This window comes from Eucyclogobius newberryi, unplaced genomic scaffold (genome assembly GCF_026437365.1).
Source record: "Eucyclogobius newberryi isolate DKJ021-1_F unplaced genomic scaffold, fEucNew1.0.hap1 SCAF_17, whole genome shotgun sequence".
Classification (NCBI taxonomy): Eukaryota; Metazoa; Chordata; class Actinopteri; order Gobiiformes; family Gobiidae; genus Eucyclogobius; species Eucyclogobius newberryi.
Genome location: NW_027315801.1, coordinates 10,092,420 through 10,113,157, shown reverse-complemented (window position 1 = coordinate 10,113,157; position 20,738 = coordinate 10,092,420). Strand labels below are relative to the sequence as shown.

The window sequence follows — 20,738 nt, the reverse complement described above, 5'->3', positions numbered from 1 at the left end:
CATAAGAGTGGAACAGGGAACGCCAACATGAGGTAATGGATCTTACGAGGGCTGCGGTTGACCTGCTCAGTATAGACACGCCTCCTAAAGCTTAATGGGATGTGCCACAGTCTCACAGAGGACATAAACTAGCATTATACTCCTGTCAAGTCAATGGAGACAGAGATTTGACAGGGAAGGTTAACGTGAGGATTCTGTGAATATGCAAGAACAACAAAACAGGGCCAAAAAGTGTAAAACACGTCAAACCCCATCACATCTCACATAACATCTAATAAGATAAGATAAGATATTCCTTTATTGTCCCACATGGGGAAATTTCAGTGGTGCAACGCAGGTAAATACAGAGGTAGATACAGAAGAACAGATCACTTATAGGAAGTCTGAAAAACACTTTCAGTAGAAGATCTCCTATAAATAAAAACTCCCATAGACAAATAAATAAATAAATACCATTGCATGTGATCCCGACAGTAATTGCACATGAATATGTGTCACGACAGCACATAGATTGCACATGAATTTCACAGTAATTGCACATGAATTGCACATGAATTCCAACAGCAATTGCACATACGACAGAATTGCACATCAGTATTAGGTTAGGTCAGTATTGCGACGGGATAACGTGACGCTCTCCGGGTAAGACGACTGTTCTCCGCAGTTTCATGAGTTCCTCCTTTGTGGAAACGCGGTACGGCTGCACTACGATAAGCCAAAAACAACCTCTGAATCACAAAATCACTGATACACTGTGTATCAGATATATTCAGGGAAAACAATTGAGGTTTATAGACTTTGAATATATAAGGCCAGGTGTGTGGTTAAAGATAAACTCAACAATTAAACAGGATTGAACCTTTAAACTATAGAAATGTGGATATGGATTTATAAATGATCTATGTACAATAGGTGACAATGGGTATGAACAGGACAACAATAAATACATATAAGGTTAAATGTATACAGTGTATTGCACAAGTTAACTTACAAGTCTTAATTTTTATGGAATTGTCAAGTTTTTAAAAAGTAATACAGTTGTAACATGATTCTTAAGCGCTTTGCCCAGAGAGCTTACTATAAAACAATGACGTGGAAATGTCCTTTAAAGAGCTCTTTCTACAGGCCAAAACTTCACTGGACCATATCACATTTTAATAAAACTAAGCCTCTGGAAAAAACATATTTTCAAAAGAAAGCTGCTGATGCACTCATGACTCACCGGTGGCCAGAGGCCACAGTTACCGCTTTAATATGTAATTACCTAAAGGGAAGTTTGGCACAAGGACATCCACATAAAGTCACTTCAATTGGCAGGAAACCAAATTGTTAGGCCATAAAGCATAAGCTTCAAATGCAGAGCAAGAAAGAAGGCCTTTAAGGAGCAGAACTTACCTTTGCCATTCTCCACGTCCTGAGAGGCGATGACAAACCCAAAACCTTCTCCAGGTTTTCTCCTCAGCTCAACGTCAAAGCCTCGGAAAGGCCGTGCGGTTTCACCTGGTCTGGTCTCCAGTGCTGGGTCAGGGAGGGTCACATCCGCTACATCGTCCTCCAGGCCTGTGTTCAGCCAGTCTTTGGGCTCCATGGTCAGGGTCACAGGGATGCACTCCAGGAAACTGGTGCTCTGGATCAGAGAGGAGCGAGAGGGGACCGGAGAGGGAGGGGTGCTGTTGCACCTGCGAGGCAAAGGCAGACAGTCTGGAAACATAGAGTTTTCAGAGCCCACAGGTGGAGGAGGGGGACGCAGCAGCAGAGGGGGGAGTCTGCGAGAGGAGTTGGGGGAGTGGTAGATACCTGTGAAGAACAACATACACTCAGTATATCTACAATTCAACTATTTTCATATTACTGTGCTTGTAGATTGGCCACAGAAAAGTAAAACTACAATATTTGGAACATAACATGGATTTGTAAAATGTAAGAATTCAAATAATAAGAATGTTGGAACAACTCCATTAACACTTGTATGAAAGGTTGTTAATTGATTTTGTTTGTTTTGCTGAAGGTGTATGTATTGAAGCCAAATTATAAATATACATTTGTGAGATCCCACTCAAACAAACAACATAGTAAATTATAGTCTGCCACTGGGACTGCTCAGCCCACATCATATTTACTGAAGTTTTATACCTCCACGATAAACCAGCAGGATCACTTCCCCCTGTTTGGTGTGTTCTTGAAGGATTGTTTGTATCTAAGAACACACAAAGATGAATATTATTATAACATGATGGTACAGAAGAGAGAGCATGTGTTGTTTTAGATCGATATACTTTATTACGTTATATACCTGCGCAACACTGAGACTCTGCACATCAGCACCATTTATTTTGACAATAGCATCCCCTGGCTGTAAGGAGTTGCACTGCACCCTGTCCAGGATTCTTTTCACGATTGCCAACCGTCCTCCCAGGCCCCCCGCCATCATGCTAAACCCCAGACCCCTCTCTGCCGCTGACTGTCCCAGGACCACCGGCACCAGCTCCCCCCGGCTCCTGTTGTCCTGATCGCTGCCCAAACTCATCGCCCCGGCCGAGGACACGCTGCTGGGGCTGGCGGAGGGGCTGGGCATGCCGTGGTACCCGTTCACATTGGTGTAGTACGGGCTGTCGGGCGTCGGGGGTCGCCTGGTGTGTGAGGGGCTGGGTCGGAGCAGGTGGGGCGTCCTAGGACCGCCGGGGGACGATGAGGGTCTCCGTGGCGACTGGGGCATGGGCAGGCGGGACAGTGTGCAAGTGGATAAGTCGCTCTCGGATGATTTGTACGTTCCGTAGCGCAAAAGGGGCGGCGGCGTCGAGAGGGAGTTATTGTTGTGGTTACGAATCATTGAAGCCCTAATGGGAAAGAGAAAGAAAATCAGATTTAGTAAACAGTCACTGCGAAGTTAATGAACAGCGATGGCCTGTAATGATTGTAATGTCTGCGTGGTAAGATAGCTGTTTCAATATGCAAAATCACTTAAACTGATAACCTGAAACTGAAAAATAAGTTACACTTAAATGCATTGGTGGTTTTACTTCGGCATTTATTATGTAATGACTCTAATGTATGTAAATGAGAATCAGTTATTGTTTCAGCTTTGCCAGTACACACTGAAATCAAGATATTCAAAATTAATTCTTGAGCTATACTGTTACTGTCCTTCATATTTAGCTTTTTTGAAAGAAATACCCAGATTTATGAGCCACAAGTGTTGAACTTAATCATTATTTGTTAAAGATTGTCTACATAAACTTGCCATATTATTATTATGGCTTGAAGTCGTTTAAACTGACAACATTCATGTCTTTTGAATAATGTCACCACTTATTAAGAAGCTATTATGAAATAAATATTTTCACTTTAGTTTATCTATCCCGGCAGCGAAGACATCAGACTCTATGCCAGTTTTTTTTTCATGTGGATGGAAGAGATATTAACAATAAACCAGGTCAACAAATCTGCGATCTGACACTTAAACAGCAAACTGTACATTGTAAATAATATTCACTGATTCTGAACTGTAGTTGAATAATTATTTCTTGAAGATGGTGTCAATATTAAAATTGATCCAGCTCAACATTTGTGTTTTTGTCTTTGAGGACGTTTCTTTTAAAATTGCATATGCAATATTTTGTACTTTTATTGTACCATTTAAACTGCATTCAATTCTAAAACTGGAAAACAAATCATGGGTTTCTATTTTTTTTTTATTTAACAAATGCGCTAAAGTTGCACTAATCTCATTTGAGCTTGTTTTGTTTCTCGTGGACAGGACCAATATTTACACAGATATCAAGATACAAACCAGGGCAAAACTTCTAGAACATGGTCATGTAATTGGCAATCTCTACCTGTGCGAGCCAAGAGCCGAAACCACCTCACTGTCACTCTGACTGGCCATGGTGGGGTCAAACGACTGCAGCCGGGCTAAACTCCTCACAGACCGGGGGGGCCGCGGGGGCGAAGAGTGCACCGCGTTGCTCATGCTGGAGCGTCTGTACGAGTGCCTGTAATACGCCGCGTTTCCGTTGGCGTCCAGGGGCTCCATGTAACTGGCCTCGTTGTGGACGCCGTTAAAGGTAAAGTGCTGGCTCTGGGGGGTCGGGGGCCGAGGTAGGTGGTGGTGGTGGTGGTGATTCAGGGACTGAGGCTGGACCGTGGTGGGGGGTACGATGGGGTCTCCGTTGTCCATCATCCTGGGTGCGGGTTGTTTGGGGCAGCCGTCGGGGTTGTAGAGCATGGGGTAACCTCTCCTGATCTCCACGTCGACGGTGTGACCCACTGGCACCGACTTAAGCATCTCCACCACCTCCTTATGGGACACGCCCAGCACGCACACGTCATTGAGGTACACCAAGATGTCCGCTACAGACAGGAACAAAGGAGGGAAACGAAAACTTTAACTTTTGCACACGTAAGAAGGGCTGAGCGGAATTGACAAAAATGAATCTCCTGATATTTTTTGTGTCCGGATCCTGATAAAGATAGTCAGATGATATGTCAATCCAAAAGAAATTTGATAAAACATGTGGTTGAAAAATGTCTGTAAAACTAATCACCAAAGTGTTGAACTATCTTTATACCCCTATTTGAAAGTTTACAACATCACTTTCTTCATTTTGACTTTAATCTGTTCTTTTTGTAGGATTTTTTTTCCTATAATGATGTACTCAATTTTCAAATTCTTTAAAACAACTTTCACAATAATATCAAAATTACAAAACATTGCATACCTCTATACATACATTAGCATAACTTTCATTTATGGAATATTATATAAATTTGCTAAACAAATATTACATTTATAAATCAGTTCTAATCTTCTTGTCTTAAACAAAACATGAATGCTAAATAAAATGCCAAAGAAATAAAGTACAAATGGAGTTTTAACATCAAAAAATTAGCCAAAGTAACTCCCAACAGTTTATACTATTGTCTAAGTCTCTAGGGAGATTGTAATATCAAGTCGGTGTAATCCCTCATTCGACCAGGAGTGTTCCATCATAGAAAAGGATTCAGTTGTCATTTGGACATTGTTTTTCTAAAAAAAAATTGTGTCCAGATTATTACTATTTAAACTTTTCTACAAGAGATTGTAGTATGTACGATTATTTTATGATCTAAACATATAATGTTTATGTTTAGAAATGATTGCAACTAAATCCTCTATTTTTCCTTATTTATTACTATTTTATGATTTTAAAGCTTTACCTTTATTTTATTTTAAGAGTAGTGAGATCAGATTGAGCACTTTTACAGCTTTTTGTTGACCCCAATTCAAATCAAGATACACTTTATTATCTACGGAAAGGGAATTTGGAATTTTGATTGACCAGTATTGCTTTTTTACTGATGCTGTGAAAGCGTATTCTTATTCTAGAGAGTGTGCTGATAAGTGAGTTTGCAAATGAAAGTGTGTGTGTGTGTGTGTGTGTGTGTGTGAGTGAGTTTTTGTGCTCGAGTCTACAAATCCACAGCACTAATCCCTCTAAACCAGCCTATTAACAGATATGAACTGGATCAGCCGGTGACGTGGCTTATCACAGTAATAAAATGTATGTGTGCGTGTGTGTTCTGGATATGTACTTTCCCATATGCGCTTTGATAGAGGGATTAGCAGAGGCTCTGAGGATTAACAACTTATTGTGATTGTAAACTTGAAGCAGGAGCAGGGAAATTTCATACAAGTACAACAATAAAGATAGTCAAACAAAATGATATTATGTGTGTTGTACATCGAAAGTTTTGTATATACAATCTTTATGATAATTTTCTAAGATTGCAAGGTTTCATATAGTATCATATTCTTTGGTTGTTATTCGGTTTGGCTGTATTATTAGGTCTAGAATATGATGACAACGACGTTCACTGTTTTTGAAAGTCATATCAGAACTAAAAATCTAAGGACCTTATGATTTTTTTTACTTGGGAACAGGTCCACAAGTCAAAGCTATTCATGAATTCATCAGTTATTTTGTGTTGACAATGAGGACGTTGACCTCTACGCCAGTTTTTGTTTATGTTGATGGGTCCAGTAATTTGCATTTCATAGTTCAATAGGTCAATTCTATGATCAATTCTGACGTGTTCTTTTGCTACATTTTAAACTATACATCAGTTTCCAATTCAGAATCAAATTTATGTTTGTATGTGACATTTTGAATTAAAAATATATATGTATTATATTGTATGTATATTTTTAAAAAAGTTCTGTGAATCTGACCTATTCAGATTTAGTGGGATAGTAGCTGTGGTAAATACTGACTATTGTTTTACACCAATCCAAGTGGCAAGTCCCAGGATCGGGAAGAAAAGTTGAATAAATGAAACATGACAGGAAGAACAGGCCCATTTCTAAAATGAATCCCTCTGGTGTACAGTATGGTTGCTAGGTAACAGGTAATGAATTACCTCTACATATGTCACAACCACTGACAGTTGGTTCTGATGCTGTGGCAATAGCGGCAGCCATCTTGTAAGTGGGGATAATGTAAAACAGTGTGATACAATTAATGGATCAAAGTGTTGAAATGAACATATAATGGTGTGTCTGTGATCCTTATGAAGCAGAGAACTCTACCTGTGTCTGTCAGGACATGTTTCTCTGAATTATGAAAATTAATATTCACCTTAAGAACACCATGAACGCAACTATTGATTATTATTTCATGACAATTAAAATTAAGAATTGATCACCTAAAATTAAAAGTATGTTCAAGTCAAGACTTTTTTCACATTAGTTTGGTAGATTATGAGCATTAGATAAAGTAGAAAGACAAACAAGTCAAATTATTTAAGTATTTATAATATATAAAGTTAAATTCCCTATTAGTTTGTATGCCTTCTTCAGTAACATTTTCCACCACAACATGGCTGCCATGGTTACTATAGGTTAACCTATAGTAAGTAAGTATAGTATACTACAGTAGAAAACACAACATCACTAACAGAGCAATGCTTCCAGTGGAGCTAATAAACAGTCAAATCACCAGATTCACTCAAGTTTTCTCGATTGTGGTTGTGGCAAAGACATTGGGAGTTTAGGTAAAAAGTTTTAGAAAGTTTCAGGGAAGTTTTAACAATCAAATCCACTTCAGTGTCAGTGGAATAAGAGAAGCCACAGCCTCACATCAGCCTCTCTCTATTGAACAGTAAAGTCTACAATGGCCTAAAACATACTAAGCACTTACAAACATAAGTATTATACAGTGTAAATCAGGTGTATCAAAAGTTTGAAATGCACTGATGTCTCTCGTCTATTGAATAAGCTTTCTCTGCTCCATTTTCATGATAACAGGTTATGTCCGAGTGTGACTGCTTTTAAACAGAACATGTCCTCATAGTTCCACGATCATTCACAGTATCTGCAGCTTTCATCATCATATTACAGAACCTAAAAACAACCCAAGATTTTACTTTTACTTTGCGATTTTCCTCAACTTTTCAAACACTGAGGCACTGACTTGATTTAAATTCATGGAGTAGTTTTGCAGACCTTATTACCTCATTAAACTTTTACCTGTTTTGAGAGCGGACGGGCCGTTGGGCGTCACGCTGTAGACTTGCAGAAACTCTCCAGCTCGACTGCCACCCACAATATTGAAGCCGAACCCTCTGGAGCCCTTCACGATGTACGTGTGGACCGGGAAACCTCTGAGCTCCGACGGCTGCTCCGTGAACCCTGTGGACGTTAGGGATGCCAAGGTTATTCAGTTAACCGATAATCGAACTAAAAGGAAACTACAATCGTGAGAATCGTAAGCAGCAACAATGAGTTCTCCAAAAAAGTGATTTTTTGTTTGATTCCATAAAGCTGGTCATAGTGTCGACAATTGTGAATAATCGTAAAACCGTGATATTTCTCCTCACAATAATCGTAATCACCTCATTTATAAAACACCACACTTTGATATTGTCACACCCTTGGTAGATGATAAATAAAACTAATTACAATTAAAATGTTTTTGAGGAATAAATGCGATTTACATTTTGAGGAAAAGTGACACAATGGGCAACAGACAGATGGCGGAGTTAGTGCTTTGCAAAAATAAACGAGCAGTGATTGGTTGAAAGATTGCACTCAAACAAAATCCATTAATATCTTTGAAATCTAATCCAGTTGACTGACCCTACTAAGTTATGCAAGACAAATATCTTCAACATAACAGTTTCGACAACGACTCAATCCAGATGTTTTACTGCAAAGCAATGCATTCCACGCTAAAAATACATAACAGCTTGATTAGTTTATACGATTTTTCTATATGAGTACATTTCCTCGCTCGTGTAACCAAAATATAGATGACAGTGACTTCTACTGGTGACAGAGGTGCACTGCATGTTCCAGAGACGACTACATTAGTACAGTACAACAGATGGCTTTTTTAATGTACCATCCGTCACGTCAAATCAACAAATAAACGTATCACGTCCTATCGCTCCCGCAAATCCCTTTGATCACGTGACCCGAGTTATGAAATGCTGCCCACTGTCGCATCATGGCCCGGCACACGTCATCGCCGTGCCAACCTCAGTGACTCTGGCCCTTTTCCAGCCGCTCGGAGCTTTAGTCCTTAATCACGTCGCTGTTCATCTGAAAGCTCATTCCATTTCATTTGACTCTATCAAGCTGGCTGGGCGCGTTACTTCCTTGATAAATATGTAGGCTCCATTAGGCAGTTGGAGCAGTTAAATGTGTCAGTCGTGTTTCAGTCATTACAGCTGCGGAGAGACGCCAAAGTCGCACAAGGAACAAGGGGGCTCACTCACACTCGTTTCTGCAGACCGTCTCCCTGCTCGGAGCTCGAGGACTCTGCCAGCTGCTTCTCTTTGGGACGCTGCTTTGAGAGACAAGAGGCGCGGGGCAAAGAAAAGTCAGCCTCTTCACAGACATAATGGCAATGGGAGATTATATTGCACTGATACAGAATACACAATAGTGATCAGGGCTGGCTGTTATAAATAGTCTCGACAAGTGGCGTGTGCGGCTCATCTGTGTTCACTGCGGAGGTTGTCAAAATCATCTATACCCGAATACTAACTGATAAAAAAAAAGTGGTGTAGAAAAAGCTAAACTAGATAGTGTAGATGATGAAATAACAAAAAAAACTGCATCGTTTTGGAATCATTTTTGAATCTCAGAACTAGTATGAGGTGGAAGAACTACAAACTACTATTATTTTGTGTTGAAAATTACATTCGATTGTCTAAAATAGTGTTGTTAAATGATCTTATTGCAACTGCACTATTGAACCTTTTCCTGCGTATCAACACAAACAGATACAAACCTAGTGTTGAAACTAGAAACTCTCTTGAGCACGTAATATGATTGATCGATACTATGAACAGTATTGACATTTTCAGAAGTAGTTTGATGACCACACAATAAGAAATGTCAGCAACGTTCCACAATGTGACATCAAACACATCTATTTATTTCCACAGATTCTAGCTGTAACTTGTGGCTGCGTGTCTCCATGGAGATGGATCCGTTTAATGCCATACTTTGGAACATTCCAGGAACAGCAACAACATCTCCATGGACACGCGCAGGTAGTAGTGTTATCATGATACTACAATTTCAAACAATGGTGATACAACGCTCCATTTTAAAACAATATAATGTCATTTAACACACAAAAAATAGTACCTTGTGGTGTGGTTTTAAAAGTTTTAGTACCTATTAGTACAATTATACACTTTCGTTCAATGCTTTTTACAACTCAAGCAGGAAGTGGGCCCTTTACCAGAAATGTTACATAGTGCATCATTAAAGAAACTATTACTTTTCTGTGTCGAAAGCTATATACAATTACGATTATAATAATAAAAATATGGAGATTCAAACAAACAAGAATTCTCTGTGACTTATATCTGTATCTTAGCAATAATCAGTGTTTTCGTTGCATCTTTACACAAAATCAGTTTTGAGGGAAGCTTTTTCTTTGCCCTAATATCATGTTTAGAATGTTAGCATCGTGACTAAAGTGATTCACAGACGTCTTTCTGAGTGGCCGACACTTACTCGGTGTAGCTGGTTCTCCCCGGGTCGCTGAAGGCCTGGTCCCAGTGGTCGAACACCATGCCCCTGAAGCTGCCGCCCCTCCTGCTGCTCCTCAGGCCGTTGTAGTTGTAGGTGATATGCCCGTCCTCTGCGCTGGACGCTCGCCGCCGACTGGGCGATCTGTGGCTGAAAGGAGCGCTGCTACTGACACCTGCTGCAATGGATACACACACTTTATTGTACAAACAGACAAAGCTCTGCCTGTCACGATAACTCTGAAATGCAATATACTGCTACAGAAAATAATGAGATAAAAATAAAATCATATGAAAACACTTAAAAAACCCTAAAAACCCTTTTTAAACTAAACATATTGTGAATTAAATGAGTTGCAATCAATGAATAGTATCATTAAAACACTTTGTATCTTCAACGACCCTTAACAGTTTAAATGTAGCAGTAAAGAGAATAGTTCCTACTAGTCCAAAATAATATTGTTCATTTGTCTTTTATTGAATTATGAGTCGATATTGACGTTTTCATTTGCCTCGACGAAGGTGAGAGTTTAGGAATTTCATTACACAGATTTCCTTCATCTGGCTAAGACTACAACCACTTTAAGTCTTCCTCTTCTGTCAAAGTTATGTATTCTTTCTAGAACAAATATTGTTTCTGCAAATACAGAAATATAAGAATGTGTGGATATGCTGATTGCGGCAAGTCTTTGGCGAAGGATGAAGTCATGTAAAAAGCCTGAGATCAGCAACTTTAGCGGCTTTGTTTTCTACCTGAGGAGTGTGTGACCGTGTACTTTTATCTGACTAACTGTAGACTGCAAAAAATATCCAAGAAAGTTCATAATGCCTGCATCAGCTTGATTTGACAAGTGATGTAAAAGGATCGACTCATTTCATATTTTAAGTTCAAAAGGTCTTGATATATTGATCATTTTACTTGTCAAGTCAAAACTACCCAAAGAAAAATATTCTTAATACAAGTCATTTCAACTAACTAGATTCTACATTTTGCAGTGTAAAGTACAGCTTCTTTTTTGGGCCACCGTCCTTGTGACTGTCCTTCAGCGTGAATCTAAAGTTTAAAATTCAGTGGGGCGTCCTATGACATCACTGATTCCATCCATCAGTTTGGCATCAGCAACAGACCAGCCTCACTGTCCCCTGCACTGCATTAGATGAAACAACATTAAATATCTATGCTTGATTATATTTGTAATACTGTTTGTTTCAGATTTAATTGCTCATTTGTGAGTTTTAGTTTCCTGTTCATACGTGATATTTTGAGGACTTTTTTCCCATTTAAAAGGTATAATACTCTGACCTTTGGAAATGGTGTAAAATATTTAACTTGTTTCATGATGTTATCCACTGGTCATCGATAATTTAGTCTGAAATATGAACCCAAATATGTCAATAGGGTAAGTTCTATTTTCTTGCTCCACTGGAAAAAACAATACTCAGATTCTAATCAATACTGAAACTACCACCAAAGCGACTATTATTAGATAGTCATTTGTGAAAAAAATATATAAACATTATGTATTATCTGTTACTTATCAGAGCTAGTAAAATGCTACATGCTAATAATGTAGATTTGTCTCTTATTTTGTGTTGAAAAACACATTCTATGAGCAGTGTTTTAATGCTCATTGTTGTATAAAAAATTGGGATTGACTATCGGGCATAAGTATTAAAATCATGTTGGAATCTAAGTATCGTGGCATCACTATATTGAATAATTTAGCTTGAATTAAGGAGTAATGTATTGAAACAAGTCAGAAATATCCCGAAACTTTTCACACAAAGTACCTCACCAGCTTTTCGAACCAGGACTAAATCTGATCCAAACCAGGTCTAAACCAGGTCTAAACCAGGACTAAATCAGATCCAAACCAGGTCTAAACCAGGTCTAAAATATAAAGACTAAAAATAAAGACTAAACAATTGCAATACCAGTTAAAATGTGGCTTAAAATGAACTGCAGAGGACTCCACCACCTGAAGGAGCCCTTGTACCACCATAAGAGAACCACTGATCAAGTCCATCAAAACAATTTGTACCGAATTCAAGCTATTTTCACTGCTCTACATATTGTTTTTTGTACCTGTGTGTGTTTGTTTGGACTGTAACTGTCTGGATCTGTGCCTGCTTCTCCCACACTTTCCCATCCCCGTTTTTATCTCGTGCAGCTTCCTGGCGTCCTGCCACGTCGTTTTTCCTTACTCCAGGCCTCCCGTACCACCGCCCGTGTCACTGCTGCGCTCTTCTGGCCCGATCTAATCTCAGACACACCTTCTGTTCAACCGCTCTGCTCTACTTTCTCTTCACTGTCACCTCAGCTTTAAAGAATAGATGCGAGTCAAATGATTTATTTATGTGGGTCTCTGGTTTGCCCGTTATTACGTTTATCTGGTTTGAGAATAAACTAGAACACGCAGGTAAAGTATAACAATAATTTTAGATGTTTTTAAATGTACTACCTGTATGTAAGACACTGGATACAAAGTACTGAACATGTTTAGAGGTTATTATCACTTGCATTTGAAATATATGAATACAATCTCTGTATACAAGTGCTCTGAGCATTAACGAAAGGTTTTACATCCCAAATATTTACTTTATTTGTACCTACATGGATTAGTTTTCAAGCAGGATATATATTGCATATTTAAATACTTTGGAACGTCGCTGCATTGATCATTTTCAGTTCATATTCTGATACTTTAAATATGATGTAGGTGTGATTCAAACACCAGTGTTGTCAGGAAAAAGAAAGGCCATTAAGCTGTTCAAATAAAGTAAAAAACGATCTCTAATTAGTATTGTTAGAACTTAAATGATCAGAAAAGGAGGAGCTCCACATTATGAGAAGCTGAATATTACTCAAACAGGTGCGAACAACTCACAGGGATGTTTCAGATGAGGGAAAAACATTATAATTAGTTCAGAGACGTCAATTTAGCAAAACTATATGACATTAAGACTTTAAGCCAAAGTCTAAAGACTGAAACTTGATATAGCTTCAGACCTCCCTGGTACAGCGTGTCCTCCCGTCATACTCCTCATCTCACTGCAGAACTGGGTAGCTGTGTTTCTGCCAGATAACGTTGCACTTGCTTTCCGGTCTTATACTTAGGCATGCCTTTGCACACGTTTAATCCATGCATTAGTTTTGGCCCTTGTTTGCAGAATCTGGAGCTGCCTGACCTTCCTTTGGAGGTTATCCAGCGATCGATGAGGCCACAGCCCCTCTGAGAGTTTGGAGCATCCTAACTATGCTAATGATTGATTATTTGAGTATCAGAGAGCCGAGGTATCGATGTGGGGCAATGCAGCATTCATCTGCCCAGTGCAAACTTGAGTCTGTTGATGTGTTCATCTAGTGAGGATGTTAAAGTGACACAAGTACCAACGAGTGATTGACAACAAATGGCAACAGCAAGCTGAAGGGTTGGAATTAGAAAATTGCTAAGGCTGCAGAGTTAGAATGTAAAATAATTTCTTCTATGGGAGAAAAATGGTCCCATAACCGACATGAACAGCAGACCCTGAAGTTTAGACAAGTAGAATTTATGATTATGCGTAATACTTCTATGATTATTTAGGTCTTATAATGTCCTCTGCAAAGAAAATAGGATCATGTCTCCTTTGTTTATAAAACCTTGCAGTTTAAACCCCTTTAAACATGGGCAAACTATTTGTGAAGTTTCCTTTGTTTGCGGATGTTTTCCAAAGGTTTTAGATTTTAATATCGTTATTAGAAAATTCGCTTAGGGTTAATATTCTGGATCCCACAGTTTAATTCTGTTAAAACGCACCCCTAATATATGCAAATTGAACCGCAATATTTGTTTGAAAAATTGCAAAAAAAATAGATCAACCCTGAAAAAAATCCCTTAATCCAAAGTGTACCTCAGGTGCAGTTGCACTTGCCTGACAGACCCGAGTCCTCTTCACTGTTGTTGTCGTCGCCGCTCTTCTCCAGGTTACTGAGGGATTTGCTGCGCGTGCGGAAGTTTCGGAGCAGATTTCGATGTTCCTGGTACGTAATGGGCGGGCTGTCTGCGCTGATGTGAACGGGGCGCGGTGTCCCATAATAGTTTCCTGAAACGTAAAAGTGGCAGTGGATTTAAAAATACAAAAAATCTCTCTGTCATTCACTCAGTCTCTTGACGGTTGGATGTGGAGATTAAAAAAAAAAGATAAAACCTCAATTTCAGACCGTTTTAAATCCTTGTAGACTTATTGTGTGTGTTGTTATGTGTGTTGTTATGTGTGTTGTTATGTGTGTTGTTATGTGTGCTGTTATGTGTGTTGTTATGTGTGTTGTTATGTGTGTTGTTATGTGTGTTGTTATGTGTGTTGTTATGTGTGTTGTTATGTGTGTTGTTATGTGTGTTGTTATGTGTGTTGCAATAGGCTCCTTGGGGAAATATAACACCACAGCTCTAAATTACATTGTGCTTAATGGTACCATTAAAATGATTTGTCAGCCCAAACCACTTAACCAATTTTGATGGAATAAATTTGAATACAATTGGCTTTTGAATACAATCTTATCAGACCATATACTGTCATTTGTGTCTCTGGGCAAGGCACTTTATAGTGAAAAAACCTACCGACATGTTGATTGAACAGTTTGCATGATGTTATAATATTCTAAAGAGTCTATAGTTTAAAATTGATGGAGGACAGCTAAGAATCCTAAGCTAGAAACTGCTGGTAAGTATTGAAAGTGTAGATGTTTTGACCTGGTTAGTGTATGTCATTATTGAAACTATCTACATGAAATAACTCCCACAACATCTCACATGTCATTTCAGCCTCATATGATGGGGGCATTTGTGGATTCTCTTTGACATTTGTATTTCCCCAACATTGACCCGTGGATGCAACCTATTAAATAATGAACTGAAAAGAACTGCATTTGGACATTACTTTCTTTTGTGTGAGACAGTTGGGTTCAGGTCAGTTTTTGTTGGCATTTACAGTCCTGCTGATCCTCCCAATCACTCGGCTGTGGCATCATGTCAATGTCACCAGTGGCAGGTGAAGACGATACTCACTGGTGCCATTATAGTCTTATAAATTATGGATGCTTATGCGGCAAAGCTATTTAATCAGAGATAGGACTCTGACCTTTAGGAGGGGGAGCCTCAGGGTCTACAACATGTGAATAACACCTTGTGACATTAATATTTATTCATTTATTTGATATGGACATAGCAATTACTTTGTACGAACCATTTTCATTTTCAACTAACCTGTCCGACATAGAAAAGAAACTTAGTATTTAACTTGGTATTTAAAGCAATCATTTTGTCGCTCTGTGCACAGTGAATTGGCATTATCTTGAAAGATTTTCAGGATTTTCTAATGTTTATTTGGTGAATTTATTCCTGTTGTAAATAGAGATAATAGTTTTACTCCAATCAAGTGGCTATTTGTGGAGAAAAGTAGAAAAATCTGGAGAAAATGACAGGAAATGACATACTCCATCCAAAGTGTATGCATAATTTACACAAAAGTAAAGGAGTCCTCATATATTTCTATTGTCAATTCATTTTACTCTTTAACATTAAATGTGTTTTAGTCCAGTGGTTGCTGGCTAATTTCCTAGTAGTATGATGTCATTAATTACAAACAAGAAAAATGAGCTTTTCTGTGATAACATTTTAAATATATTTATCTTAATTGCGTTTTAGTTCAAGATCTGGAGATAGGTCCCCGGGCGCTGCTCCTGACCGGTTGCCCCAGCAGCAACGGTTGAAGGATGGGCCAAAGCAGAGGACAAATTTCCCTATGGGGACAATAAAGGCTAATCTAATCAAACTATTTGATTCAATCATAATGTATCTACTTATTGCTACTCATATTTCCAATGCGAGTGTTATTTATTAGTAACATTAGTGTCTGCAATTCTGTTTTGGTGTTGCTTGTGTCGCACTTCTCATTTACATTGGATTGGTTTGATTATGGATCTCAAATGTTTTCATGCGCTTGGTTAATCTGTCATTAAAGGCAGAGCTCACACACAAAATGGCGGCCGCCTCACTTGATCCCTCTCACCCTTAAACTTGCCACTCTCCAGCAGGGCTCCAGACTCCTCCAGGGAAAAAAACTCCTCCACCGACACAAAGTTGTAGTCGATCCCGGATATCTCTCCCACCCGGGGCTGTCGGGTCGTGCCTGTGATGGAGAAGACGACGGCAAAATGTCACCTCGTGCATCAAACACACGGCTACACTCCCGCGCTGTTGATTTGTCCATTAATCAGGCCCTTTTCCTCTCATGAGCTCATGACTCAGCAGTTAAGCAAAACAAGTCAGCAAACTATAAATAGTGCAAACATTTGAGAGGATTAAACACAAATCACAGCAAAGGCATTCATACATAAAAACAAATGTGTCACTTGTTCAAACGCAGGAGATAGATTTCAGATTTAAGCCTCAAAGTGTGATAATGTCATGGTTTAGCGTTGCTTCTTCATAACGTGCGGATCAATATGAACATGATTAAACATTTATGAGCTACTGGGAGACGTCTTAAAGTCTTTCCGTCACCGTAGCGACGATACAGCGGTCACATGATCAATGGTCTGTCATTGTAATTGATTTACATTGACCTTGATCTGCAAAAACCTCAAGGAAAGGATTTTCTCAGAGAGTCTCAGTGTTATAGAAATGTAATGTTGTGATACTGAACCTCACAATATAGTGGACTTTTACAATATGGACTGGTAAGCACCTGGTTCTAAATGTAATTCTTTTATTGGTGCAAAATGGTAACTAAAACGCTAACTGTCCTACATAGACTGGCCCTTTGTTTGAGTGCAGAACATATGGAAAAAACAAAACAAGAACTGTTATTGACTTTAATTGTCTTAATCTTTTGTAATGTGACCAACTAGGCGTTATAAAAAGACATTTTTAGAGAATAAGTAGATCTTCTTGAGTCTCACTATGAATCCTGAGCTAAATCACTCTACATATAATCAGAATATCTTTATATTTCCTCTTACAGAATCATAAATGCACTTGGACCAGGTGCAGTGATTACACACAAGTCCCAGTAACCCAGATACAATCTATTCAGGCGACATTACATTAAGAACATGTCTGAACACGTGGTGTGAAAGACGTCATGTTTATGATAGCTTATTGTCCATTAAGCCTGCTGCTCTTCATTTGCAGAACGAACTACGGGCCACATGCTCTGACCTTGATAAGAGTAATTCCTTTCTCCCAAGACTCAGAGGGAAGCGAGCCCAAACTGAGGACAAATCCGTGTCCTTCTGCTGCGCATGACGACAGAGGGGGCACACCCACACAGCCTATAAAACCCATGATTAATGCACGGGACGTCCAGGGAGCAGCTTGGCTCGCCACAATGACACACAGGACTCTACTGTAAATACAAAAGCCCACTTTGCGCTTTAGAACATCATGGAATACTCAATGGGGGAGTTCATAGTTGATTGGTTGACTAATTAGTCACTATTTAGGGCATAAAGTGTAACAGTAATATTGCTGTTCCATGTAATTCAGATACTACAGTCCAAGCATAAGACTGTAATTTGTTTGTTTTTTAACCTTTTCAAACACTAGGTGTCCTCAGACTCTAAGGACACATAGTAGCTTTAAATTAAAGGCAGTTAAAGTGTGTAACTCTCTGGAGGTGGAAAGTCACCGGCTGATTTCCATGGAAATACAAAGTTAAAACACATACTTCAGAACGTTCTCCATGCACATAGATACATTTTATGCCATACTATGGAATATTATAACTAAAGGAACCACATTTCCATGGAAACAAGCAGGAGGAGGCTCCTCCAGGACAAGTATGAGTTAAGTTTGGGAAGATAAAAGCTGTTTTTAAAAAATAGTTCATAGTTTAACTTCACATGAACTGTTATAAAAAAGAAAACAAAAAAGTTCTCAATCAGACACAGGTAAGAACTAGCATTACACCTTTATACTAAAACGTAAAAATAAACAATTAACTGGGTTGTGAAAAATGTGATTTTAAGCTGCTGGTAGATCAATATTTAAGGCTGCCAAATAAAAAGAGAGAGCATCCCTTGTATTTAATAAACCATGGCAAAGCGCTTGTGTTTTATCTCGTGGTGTATCTTGGCTCATTTCCTTTTAAAACACACAGTCAGAGCCAAGACATGGGCTGTTAATCACCACTGATGCTCCAAATGGTAATTGGGGTGATTGGGATAATGTGTTCCCCCATAGAGCCCCCATTAGCCAAATTTATCAAAACTTTAAACAACCCAGGATTTTAGAATTTTACAAAGTTTGTATCTATTTTTGGGTATACATTTGGACTGAAACAGGTATAAGGGATAATTGTCAACTAATTTAGTAGTTGAATAATTGTTATTGCAGACTCCGATACGCTAGAATTACACTTAAATGACACAGTTGAGTAAAGTTTGTGTTTCATACTCGATCAAGATGTCCTCAAGCTGCATTACTCAAGCTTTATTTGGCTCAAAATTTGTTCTAATCTAAAATTTTTGGCCTTTCTTGAACGACTTGTTGATTAATGGAAAGAACAATATCTACATTCATTGAATAGCAAAATAATCAATCGTTGCAGCCCTAGTGTACATGGTCCCTAGACATAATCCTAACTGTTTCAGGTCGATGACACCTTTCATGCCACTTCTATCTTAAAATACTTTGTTGGGATAAGGGACACATGAATTTAAGCTGTTTTGAGGATTAATTGTTATCCGTTTCAAAGAAAACACTAAATAACACAGGATAATCAAAAAGATGACTCAGATGAATCATTGCGGTTGAAATGCGTCCAGTGGAAGCACATTTTTCAGCTGGTTCCGTCTCGAGACCCCCCTGAAAAGCCTGTCTTCCTCTCCTCTCATTAGAGCCTGTCTGCTCCTCTTTTGATTGGCCGCTATCAGGCGCCTCTCCATCTGTAAACACCTCCACTTCAGCAGCCGGGGCCCACATCTGCTTAACAGGAAATAACCAGTCACCCAAGGGTCTCCTCTTCCTTCTCGCGCCTCATACAAGGATTTACAGCTATCTATTTTGAAATAAAGATCTCGTGGCGGATCTACTGATGACTTCTGACATGTACGTAATTCTTCCCTCGCCCCAGGACTCCCCAGGCTTCTCCAGCTGATGTGGCATGAAGCAGGCTCTCATTATCTATGCGCCCTCTATGGAGATATATACGGCATGTCAGCAGGGGGGGGGCAGCGGATTATTGACATGTTCCTCGTCCCCGTCGGTCTCCGTGGGCAACGCTTACTGATCCCCCGGGAGAGGCCTGAGATAGGGATTGAAGAGGTAATTACGCACAAGTCCCATCAACACCCAGAGAGACAGAGCGCGAGAGAAAGAGAGGGCTGTCCGTCAAAGTCCCGGCACACAAATAGCTGCAACAATGACTTGTACAGTTTGGGAGGATGAAGAGGCACCGAAATATCCCGATGACGACGCTTCTTATCTGGCTCATTGTGGAGACAATTAGACAAGTCTTTTATGGAGCCGTGACATTGAATCGTTGAAGGGCACATGCACAAATGGTTACCAAGATTAGACAGCTACAGTTCAGAAAGCTAATTTGAAGTTTGCCAGTTCAGACACTCTTTTGGGGGGGAGGGGAAGAGGGATTCAAATGATGCACACGAAAAATGAAATGATGCCACTGTGACGTCTTAAGCTTGTAGTGATGTCACCAGACTAAAAATGTCCAACTTAATTCACTAAGGGATAGGTTATCATTTTAGATACAAACTCATTCATTCTCTACCTCTTGTTCCCATTAGGGGTTGTGGGTGACTGGAGCCTGTCCCAGTGACTTTGGGCCTTAGGCGGGGCACACCCTGGAGCGGGGCCAGCTCGTCACATGGTAAGATAATAAACTGTACATTTTAAATCCAAAATAATAGTATTTATTTTATGTTGAGATGTGGTCTTACACAAGTTCTGATACAGCTCAATATAATTTCAAAACTATTCAGGAAATGTAAAATTGTCCTGTTTATCCATCCATCCACTTTAAGCATTGATACGTCAGAATGAGTATCTAGGTTTGATACTTATTTCAGTATTGATTAGTGTCAGATTTTTTTATACTTACTAAACAGACTTTTGCATTGTTTTATATGATATAAACCATACTCCCAAAATCAGGTGCTTTACGGTGAGTTCAAAACAAATTACCACATTTGAGTTTTGGTCAAATTCCTTGTACTTGAATTAGACAAATATACATTCATGTGATGCACTGGGACAGAAAATACCAAAAATGTGTTGAATAAAAATATGAACTATGAATATGTCATAGTAGCATGAGTCAGTATTTTGAGTAATAAAAGGCATGAAAGCTGAACCTGATCATTGATAGTGTCTTTTATAGAGGAATGACGTAGATTAGAGGGACACAGATGGTTACAAAGTTTAGAAAGAAGAGCTACTTTATTATCACGATCACAATGTTTGGGTCATAACTGAAAGCTACGCAAAGGCATTAACTTTTTCCTTCTACTTTTTGAGCACAAACCCACTACCTTTCTTGTAACTCAAATAAACAAACTGAACTGAACTAATGTTAAGGTTAACATGTACAGGACAAATTGTTAGAGATAATAATATTTTGTTATTTACGTTTTAAAAGCCACAGTTGATTCAGCAAACAAGTGGCTAAGTTTTGTGAGGCAGAAGGAACACACCTGTATTACAAAAAAATCA

At 39.0% G+C, this 20,738-nt stretch overlaps 1 protein-coding gene across 7 annotated transcripts in view; it reads right to left on the bottom strand.

The window, feature by feature from the left end:
- The window catches only part of magixb (MAGI family member, X-linked b), a 60,162-nt gene that overhangs the window by 12,524 nt on the left and 26,900 nt on the right, over nucleotides 1-20,738 (bottom strand). For 4 of the 7 annotated variants that reach the window (XM_072449032.1, XM_072449033.1, XM_072449029.1 and 1 more), the window contains exons 4-12: nucleotides 16,075-16,194; nucleotides 13,939-14,109; nucleotides 10,010-10,202; nucleotides 8,755-8,825; nucleotides 7,505-7,666; nucleotides 3,837-4,350; nucleotides 2,294-2,837; nucleotides 2,134-2,197; nucleotides 1,396-1,797 (exon numbers count right to left, since the gene is read on the bottom strand). In XM_072449032.1, coding sequence (XP_072305133.1) covers nucleotides 1,396-1,797; nucleotides 2,134-2,197; nucleotides 2,294-2,837; nucleotides 3,837-4,350; nucleotides 7,505-7,666; nucleotides 8,755-8,825; nucleotides 10,010-10,202; nucleotides 13,939-14,109; nucleotides 16,075-16,194 — 2,241 coding nt within the window. Of the gene's footprint in view, nucleotides 1-1,391; nucleotides 1,798-2,133; nucleotides 2,198-2,293; nucleotides 2,838-3,836; nucleotides 4,351-7,504; nucleotides 7,667-8,754; nucleotides 8,826-10,009; nucleotides 10,203-13,938; nucleotides 14,110-16,074; nucleotides 16,195-20,738 lie in introns of all 7 variants that reach the window. The other 3 variants (XM_072449035.1, XM_072449031.1, XM_072449030.1) reach the window with 3 other exon arrangements.